The sequence below is a fragment of the Dendrobium catenatum genome, unplaced genomic scaffold, assembly GCF_001605985.2.
Source record: "Dendrobium catenatum unplaced genomic scaffold, ASM160598v2 fragScaff_scaffold_574, whole genome shotgun sequence".
Lineage (NCBI taxonomy): Eukaryota > Viridiplantae > Streptophyta > Magnoliopsida > Asparagales > Orchidaceae > Dendrobium > Dendrobium catenatum.
This window is the reverse complement of record NW_021319036.1, coordinates 464,611-474,716: the sequence shown is the minus strand read 5'-3', so window position 1 is coordinate 474,716 and position 10,106 is coordinate 464,611. Positions and strand designations below refer to the sequence as shown.

The 10,106-nt window shown below is 34.7% G+C and overlaps 1 protein-coding gene across 1 annotated transcript; it reads right to left on the bottom strand.

Annotated features, from left to right (window-relative positions):
• Window positions 1-8,074: 8,074 nt before the first annotated feature.
• Window positions 8,075-8,705, bottom strand: LOC110097885 (early nodulin-like protein 1). Its single transcript, XM_020824523.2, has 2 exons — window positions 8,543-8,705; window positions 8,075-8,436 (listed from the first exon to the last, which is right to left on the bottom strand). The coding sequence occupies exons 1-2, from the start codon at window positions 8,703-8,705 to the stop codon at window positions 8,075-8,077; spliced, it is 525 nt and encodes a 174-aa protein (XP_020680182.1).
• Between the last annotated feature and the right edge of the window lie 1,401 nt (window positions 8,706-10,106).

Genomic DNA, 10,106 nt, shown 5'->3' with positions numbered 1-10,106 from the left:
CATGCAGCGGGAGCTGGCGCAGGGGCAGCGCGGGCAGGTAGCGCGGGCGGGTAGGGGCGGGATTCGAAATTTTTTGAATTAAAAGGGTTCGCGGGTTGACCCGGCGGGTCAATTTCTGGAAACCGAACCCGACCCGTTTTGAAATCGGGTCGGGTCCAACCCGAATTTTCGGGGTCGGATTTTCGTGTCGTGTCAAATATTGACATCCCTAGTTATGATCACAGCTTAAGGCCTTGTTTGGGACAGATTTCTTAATGCTTTTTACAAACAACTTTTTTTAGTTAAAAAATTTCTTGGATTAAAAATTTTTGTACTAAAAAATTATTTTAGAAAACAATATATTAGAAAGCTGTTCCAAACGAAGTCTAATACAGATTCAAAGTCATTTATTTGATCTCGAGCAATGCTATGTTACTTGTTTATGAGTATATTTTAGCTTATTTGAACTCTTTTCAAGTTAAGTATGACTCTCTCAAGCTTCATTTTTATTTAGATTTTGTTTGGGATGACTTTTTTTATTGCTTTTTAAAACATAATTTTTGTACTAAAATTTGTTTTAAAATGCAATAAAAAAATCGTCCCAAACGAAACCTTAGTGAATCAAATTTTGTAGATTTTGATCAAATGGCTAAAATGTCAACTTTTAAATCTAAAATAAGACTTTATAAGCTCTCGGATCATAGAAAATAAATTTTAAATCTTTGATCAATTATCTCTCCTTTTATTAGAGGGTTCTCTCTCGTCAACCCTAATTTCTCGTCTATTTTAAGCTATGTAGTTCCCATTAAGTGACTTACAATCCACTTATTTGATAAAAAGAAGTGACCAACTAAAAATAATCAAAGATTTTGTTTGGGACAGCTTTCTTATTTTTTTCTAAAGTAACTTTCTGTAAAGTTGAGCGGAAAAAAAGTTATCTCAAATGAAGCCTAAGTGACATCTCCGCAGTATGATTGACGACATTCCCCATCACAACCAGTGATATGGGAATCATTAATGTAACTAGAGGCTTTTCGGTGGCAAATAATCTTTTATTATCGTTGGTTTTTAGTTTTGCTACCATTTTTTACAGTCACATAATGTCTAAATTCAAACAACACTAGATACATAACAAAGTATAAAATTATGCTGATTGTTGCTATTCATGATTAGGTGTGTCAAAAGTTAACACTAATTGAAATTAGACTTGAACCTGACCCAAAAAAAATACAGATTCAGGTAAACCTGTTTGTCAAACGGGTCAGGTTCGGTTTGGATTTCTGACCCGTATGAACAAAGGGTCCGGTTCAGGTTGACCCGAAAACCCGTAGGTCGACCCTGCCCAACTAACTCATAAGTCGTGACCTAGGCTCATCTACGTGACTGCACCTAGCCTAGTCGCCACAGACCGCATGTCCGCACATTCGATTGTTGACCCCCGACCCTGCCTTAGAGCCTCCTTCTGCCAACCCGCACGACCCTGCCCTTGTGACTCCTCCCGCCAACCCACACACCTCCGCCTTGGCGTCTCCTTCTATTCACTACCCGCATCCCAGCTCCCGCCTCCTCCGGCCTATGGCAGTCCACCTCACATGCGAATGAGACCTCATTGAGTCACTAGTCACCGCTTGCATTAGCCGAGGCAGCCAGGCCCAAGCCCTAGTTCCCTACAGGGAGCGACTCAATGACTGTGCTAACGAAAGGAAATCCTATCGGTTCGGGTTTGAGGGTCGGGTCGGGTCTAGGTTGTATACCCTAACCCATCTAGCTAAATGGGTTGGGTTCGAGTCAACCCGTTTATGCTCGGGTCAACTCGGGTTGGACCCGAACTCAACCCGGTTACCCGAATTGACACCCCTACTGATGATGCACCTTTGCTCATGCCCGTGTAATCTAGAGAAGCTACCATTCAAAATGATGATGCCTTACTACAAAAAATTATAGTAGCGATTTGCAAACTGTCACTAAGAGTTATATATAGTGATTTTGAAAGTGCTAGACAATTCGTTTACAATAAAAAAAAAAACATCAAATTTGCAACGGTTCTTAAACTGTTTAAAAAAAATTTGTAAGGCTTAAACTGCTACAATAGTTTATAAAGTGTTGTGAAACCTAATTTAATAGTAGTGCTTGTAAATGAGAGATTATTACGTGTAGTCATCAGATCGTCCAGAGGCCAATCAGGACGCACTACGTCACCCAATACACTACAATACATAGTAACATAACACAACATATTGGTGATGTGGCGCTTCCTGATTTGCCTCCGAACAACATCCGGTGATCACAAGCAATAATTTCGCCTTATAAAGATGTTATTCTTGTCATCACCAATCTCTATGGTATTTGAATCATAAGCCATCATCATCCTCACTACCCTACTAATAATACTGAATAAATGTCCTTCCAACCATTCAAAAAGAGTCGAGTTTCGCATTCGGATTCAAATTTTTTGGTAATTTTTAAGGAATTTTTTGCTGTTTTTATTCACAAAAAAAAAAAAAAAAAAAAAAAAAAAAAAAAACATTAGAAATCTCATTGATCAAACTTATGCCCTTTGTGCCAGTTTTTCAATCTCATAGGGGGAATAATTTTTCTATGGGTGGATTTTGCCCGTTGGATTTGATAGTTTAAACATAAACATAGATTTAATTTCCTGTTTTATTACGTCTTCTTGAGCTTATCCAAAAGCTTGAAAGCGATAAGATTAATATATGTAAGCATATAATGCAAGAATTTTTAATAATATCCTAATCATCTTTCCCTAATCAGACGGAATTTAGGTTCCGTTTGGAACGACTTTCATACTATTTCTTAAAGCAGTATTTTAGTACATAAATAAAAATTTTGTACTAAAATAGTGCATTAAGAAGCAGTAAGAAAGCCATCCCAAACGAAGCCTTAATTTGTAGAGTGTTAGTATTTTACTCCAGGAGAAAAAACCACTTAATTTAGGGTGTAAACGAGCCGAGTCGAGTTCGTGAAACATTTGGTTTGAGCTTGATTAATTAATTAAATTCAAGATCGAGCTCGAGCTTAATTTTACGAGTTCGATTCTACTCATAACATGAATCATTTATTTTGAAAGAGAGAAAATTGTTTTGATTAAAATAGTTGTTTTATCAAAATGATAAAAAATAATGAGAAATTGGAAGAGAAATAATAAATAATCATTTGATATAAGAAAATGATGCATAATTTTCAATTTTTTTAATAATTAATAAACTCCTAAATGTTAATTTTTTAAAAAATATATTTTACATTAATATGTTTTAAACTAGCTAACTCTTGTGTTAACAAGTCAAGTCGGAGCTAGCTCACTTTTATCGAACATTTAACAAGTGAAGAACGAAAGAAATCACTGAACAAATCAATTGAATTTTTTATTTTTTCTTTTATCGAACTACACAGTTTGACATTATTGTTTTATCTAATTTGATGATTTATTAGTGTTTAAGGCTTCGTTTGTGATAGCTTTCTTACTGTTTTTAAAATAACTTTTTATATTAAAAAATCGCTTCATAAAATAATAAAAAAGTTTTCACAAACGAAAGCGAATGACTTCAATTATTTTGATGATTAATTGGCTTAAATCCAAAAGAATATATCGTTAACAAATATTCTCAAAATCTGTAAGACAATACTTCTTTGAACTTCACTGTAACATGTAGATTTTAATCTGCAAATCTGTTTATTGAACCTCCATCTTTATTCTTCAAAATATTTGTTAGTCTTTGTAGAATCTGATTGTGCCAATCAGTTAGTTTTTTTTTTTTCGATTTCAGAGTTTTTTCACGTTAAATCTTAGTGTTCTCTTATTTCTGCTGCTTTCTTTTTCGTATTTTGTGTTCGTTGCGTAGTTTACTTCCACCGCCAATATAATTTATTCTTCTTCTTATGCAACTTGTTTCTTTTGACAAGTTTTGGATTCAAAATTGCTATTGAATAATTTTGGTAGCATTTTATGTGTTGGGGCTCAAAATGATAATTGGTGGATGTATTAAAATTTGTGATATTTATTATCTCATTGTTGTATCGATGACATTATTGTTTAAGGTCTCGTTTGGGACAGCTTTTTTAACGCTTCTTAAAATTTTTTACAAAAAAGTTATTTTAAGAAGCAATAAAAAAGCTGCCCCAAACGAAGCCTAAGTCATCCTTCTCCTCGGCATCTTTGGAGATTCGCTCATTTATCATCTTCATTTTTCAAACCTTAGGTTTCGTTTGGGACAGTTTTCTTATTGTTTTCTAAAACTATTTTTTAGTACAAAAGATTTTCAGTTCTAGAAACTTTTGTACTAAATAGTTGCTTTAGAAAGCAACAAAAAAGCTGCCACAAACAAAGCCTTAGAATGATACACGTGAGTTCGAAAGCATCTCATATATCCTTTCTCTTATTGTCGACTTTTTGAAGTGGTAGGCCCATTTATCCGACTTTAGTTATCCCCACTTTGCCACTCGTTATATTAGTGCTTCATTTGGGACGGCTTTTTTATTATTTTCTAAGCAATTGTCTAGTACAAAAGTTTCTAGTTAAACAAATATTTGTACTAAAAAACTGATTTAGAAAGATGTAAGAAAAGTATTTCAAACAAAACCTAAGTTTACATAGGTTAGATCTTCAATAAAACTATCATATTTCTCGCTTTCTTGATATAAAACATGTTATTTTAGCTTCGCTTGGAATAGGGGTGTCAATGTTTGACACGACAAGAAAATCCGACCCGGACACAATCCGAAAAATCCGGGTTGGACCCGACCCTATTTCAAAACGGGCCTGGTTCGGATTCACGGATTCGGCATGTTTGAAAAATGGTCAGGTTCAGGTTGACCCGGCGGGTTGTCGGGTCAACCCGCGAACCTATTTAACTTGAACTGCCCGTGCTACCCCGCCTACCCACGAAGCTTCCCCGACTGCCAGCACCACGCTCGCCCTCACTCTCGTCCGCGCACCCTCGCGCTGCGCCTCTGCGCTCGCCGCGCTCACCGGCGTTTCGAGCGCCGTGTCGGGTCGGGTCAACCCGGCAACCCGCTTGGTTGAGTCCGGGTTCGGATTTTCGACCCGTTTATCTACCCGGGTCGGGTTAGGGTCGACCCGTTTGAACCCGGGTCAGTTCGGGTTCGACCCGAACCCGACCCGTTACCCGAAATTGACACCCCTAGTTTGGAACAACTTTCGTATTGCTTTTAAAACAACTTTTTCTTATAAAAATTTGTTGAATTAAAAATTTTGTATTAATCTTAATTGAGTTATTTCTAAATTAAATAAATACATATAAAGGAATAAAATTTTTTAATTTCCATATTCATGAAAATGAAAATTTATTTTCTGTTTTTGCTCATTCTTCTCAATTTTATTTAATTAAGTTCCATCTGCTTAATTATTTTTAATTATGCCTCTTGTCATAGCGAAATTATTCTGTGCGGACGCAGGATCTTCTGGAGGCGAATCAGAGCGCACCACCTCACCTGATACAAAGTGAGTAAATAGCTAAAGGGATGACATGGCATGCTTTAATTTGCCTCCGAACATCATCCGCATCGGCACAGAATAATTTCACCTTCTCGTAATTTTGCCCTTGAATTTTCATGAGTAAGGATAAATAAATAAAATACTCTATTTTGCGCATTAAAAATTTAACATAAATTCAACAAAGAAGACAAAATAAAATTCATAAATAATTATAATTAAATAATTTTTTTATTTTTTAAAATAAAATTAAATTAAAAAATAGTAACCCCGTGCCTCCACGTTGTACTTCCTGCTCAGTTTATCTTATCATCCGCCAATGTTGTCGTATTGACTAAAGCTTACTAATGACCGTATAAAAGATTTAATAATAATAATAAATTAATGAGTAATATTTTTATTTTATTTCAATAATATAAAATTATACAATTTTGGTTTATACATAAATTTTATAAAAATAAAAACTTTTCCAGAAATAAAGAAAAAAGAATGGAATTTATCAGATAATTTTTTAAATAAGAACAAAATTAGTTATTATGTTGAATTTGTAAATGGTCGGAAATTATTTTGATCTTTCATTAACTCAATGATAAAATAATAAACATTAAGATAGGTCTATATAATTAACAAAAAATATAGAAAAAACATAAATCTTTGAATTTTATTTTTTATAATCATGCTAATAGAAAATAAAAGATATAAATAAATTCAGTTCGTCCTTCTCAAAGACGTTCCCTCTTACGGGCTTATTTTCACTTCAAAATGCATTAGCAATCAGTCATATCAAACAGTAATTCATTTCAAATCAAACTCCATTTTTAACATCTAAAAGAATATTATGCGTATATTTTTTTTATTGAAATGCAACATCGAAAAAATGCGTTTATGTGAATAGTGCGATACTAATATTGACGGAGTATTCTTCAAAACCGAGATAAAATGTAAAAATATGTTTCCATTTGTTGTTCGATTGAATGCTCACCGGAGCTTCAAACAGGCGAATGATGTATGGATGGTGATACCTAGGGATGTCAAAATCGGGTCACGGATCAGGTTCGAATCCAACCCGGAACTAACATGGCACTATTCAGGTCAACTCGAATCTGACCCGTTTTTAAAAACGAATCAATTTTTCGAACCAAATCTGACCCATTTTGGATTCGGGTCAACCATACCCAGACCTAGCCCGTAGTAGACAAATCCCATAAATCTGCATGCGGCTCAAAGCAGGGAGAGGCGGTGGCGTCGGGAGGCGGCGGTGTTGTTTTTTAATTAAAATTTCTTAATGTTTTCGGTTTTTTTTTTTTTTTTGCCCGTTTTTAAATAAAAATTTTAATTTAAATAATTCAATAGAAAATTTGACGGGAAATTAAAGCTGAAATTAATTTAATTAAGTTCGTGCAGGCTGCGTTGAAGCATATGCACGTTTATTCATAACACAAAATTAATTAAAAAAAAGATTTGATTAGAAGAGTTAAATTTTCCTATTAAGATTTTGGATTTTTTCTTTATTTTTTAAGATTAGTTGACTGCTTTAAATTTTAAATTAGCATTTCAATTAAAAAAAATATTTCAAGATATCTTGATGTGTGCTGAGATTAGTGCAATTCATGATATCACATAAAGCACTAATCCTGAGTAAATCCAAGGGTTTTGAAGTTCATCTTGTCTTACTAATCTAAAGGTAAATTCATCAAAAAAAAAAAAAAAAAATTGAGCCGTCAATCAATATCATTGATTATGATTTTGAATGTTATCATCAAAATTATAAGATAGAATTTCTCCTATACTTCGAAATTTGAATTTTGGTAAATATTTTACGTGTTTAAATTTATCTTTTATTCGTAGTGTTCGCATCTAATTTATCGTATATGATGTGTTACGATGTGAATCTAAACGATCCAAATATCAAATGAAATTCTCAAATTCCTTAAAAACTATGGCTTAATATTTTCGGCAAATTTTTCACGAAAACCTTGGTAGAACAACAACTAGCTGAAAGATCAATTGAACGTATCCGCTGATAGGGAACTTTTATTACATCCAGTGAACGTGCGCTCCTCTACGTTCGGTTTTAGATCAAAACAGCGCAATACCGAGTTTTTTTAAAAAACTCGGTACAACTCGGTACTCGGTACTCGGTATTGCGCTTTTTTTGTCTAGATCCGAACGTAGAGGAGCGTACGTTCACTAGATAAAATAAAAGTTCGCTGATAGGACAATCACATTATTCGCACGAAATTTGATCGAAAAATTAGATCGATAATATACTAGTGGCTAGCAACAATGATATTTTTAGTAGGTTTAAATCATAAATCCATGATTAAATCCATAGTGTAAACAATTTTCAATGTTAAATATGTAAATTTTTAAAATGTATGTATTTAGAAGCATGTTTGTAAATCCCATAACACTCATGTCTTTCTACCAATCATCATAAAATTCCAAATTTATCATATAACCCCCCATTAATTACAACTATTACATATAAAGCAAAATAACACAAAAAACAGACAATAATCCCAAATCAAACTCCTGTTTTTTTAAAAACAAAAGACACTGCAACTTGCAACAACAAGAAGAAGAAAAAACACCACAAAGTACTCTTCAAATCCTTCCATGAAACTAACCAAACACCACCGCCCCCAAGAACAGAGCTAACACTCCACAGTAGACTCTTGAAACAGCCGCTCCAATGGCGGAGGAAGGCGTCGGAGACGGTAGCGGAGAGACCGAATTGGCCGCCGGAGCCGGTGAAGGTGAAGGTGAAGGTGGAAGCCTAACCGCCATGACAACCACGACAAGCTTCTGCCCCTGCGCACAGTGCCCAGGCTCCCCACTAATGAAGTAGAAAGGCCCCGATCGATCAAGAAGGAAAATAGTATCGCCATTATTAAACTTCTTAATCGGATTACTGGTGTTGCAGAGATTGAAATCCTTCTCCTTCACCTGCAGAACAGAGTCCTCCCCTTTCTTGTACTTAAAAACTGCAGAAACAGAAGAACGCACATAATCACATACGTTAGAATAGATCAACAGAAAGAAACGATCGATATAAAATAAGAGGATTTAGAACTGGAATATTATCATTACCAAGCTTATCGTTTACTTGAAATCTCATATTCACGGCCCAAAGATCATAGCTTTCATGTGGCTTCACCACCCATCCGTCTTTTCCTCCCACATAGAAGTCATAGCCGAAGCTCCCATGGAACAAGCTCAGTAAAACTCCGGCGATAGGAAGAAGACGATCCATCTACTGCTTAATCTCTTTCAAAAGAAGAAATTAAACAGATTGGGAGCTTGTAGCTTTTCTTATAGTGGGGAGGAGGAAGAAGACGGGGAGAAACAGAGGAGTAGTAGGAGATGATTTGGTGAGGGATTGGTTGTTCATATTTATACAGGGGGAAGGCAAGGTTACCGTTAGGCGGTGTGGTGCGCCGCGGAGCATCGTGCTCGCCGTGTGGGTCGCGGGGGTTTTAAAAGATTTCCGTTACGGCGCGGCGTTGTTTGGGGACACGTTTGAGTTCGAACGGTAGAAAGTAAGAATGATTGACGGATCAGATTTAATAATATAAATAATAATTATTACATACATTATATATAAATATTTATTATTTTATCATAAATTTTATAAAAAATAATATTTATTTTTTTATAAATAAAAATCATGCATTTTTTCAAAACCAATCAAGTACATATTTATTCGCCATGCCTTTTTGAGAGTTTTATGCTCTTATAATCTTTGTTAACATCAAATACGTTTAGATATCATCAGTCAACCCTACAAATAAAAATATATTACCATAAAAATATTAAAGAATTTACTTAAGAAAAATAATGAGAGTTTTATCTATGTCCTCTAAAATATTTAAATAGTTTATGTGAGGCTTTAAATAAAAATAGTTGACTCAACCACTATTAGAACCACAAAGTAGCGGTTCGAATCTCCAAGTTCTTATCATTCAAGAGATGGACCACAAATGTGCTCATTTTTTTTTTTTGGATTGCTTTGTCATTTAGTTTCATTGTGATGGAGACTATGAAGGCACCCTTCTTGGCCACATCCATCAACATCACACCAAGCTAAGACATAATATGATTGCATAGATACAAAGGCAGCAACAGTAACAACATACATTTAGAACCAAAAGCGATAATATAAAGCTTGAGGGACTTCAAACTAGATAGAATAGGCTAAATTAAATGGACTTTCTGCATAAAATCTCTTTAAAGGCTAGGGAGTTTGTCATGCATGCACCATTTGAGTAGATGTGGCATTGTTTCATGAGAAATTGCTTTTGATCCAACTTCTAAGGCTTCGTTTGGGACGATAAGCAGTAATAAAGTCATCCCAAGCGAAGCCTAAGTTTCACTTTTAGCTCTGAAACTTTCTAGAAGTTTAAGGTTAAGGCCATGCCAGATTCTTCAAGTAAACTTTCTAAAAGTTTATTAAGGCTTCATTTGGGACGGTTAAAAGTAACTTGCAGTTGATTTAAGAAGCAGTAAGAAAGCCGTCCCAAACGAAGCCTAAGTTAATTACTTTACTCACAATAATTTTACATCCAACTTAATAAAATATTTAAGCTGTCCCAAATGCATTTTAAAGCTTTATTTGGAATAGCTTTTGTGATAATAAAAACAGTTTGAAAACAAT

Bases quoted from the DNA above. Each gene is read 5' to 3' on its own strand.
- LOC110097885 (XM_020824523.2), bottom strand. From the start codon at position 8,705: ATGGATCGTCTTCTTCCTATCGCCGGAGTTTTACTGAGCTTGTTCCAT. The intron at 8,437-8,542 runs GTAATGATAATA...CTGTTTCTGCAG, and splicing joins TCAAGTAAACGATAAGCTTG to TTTTTAAGTACAAGAAAGGG.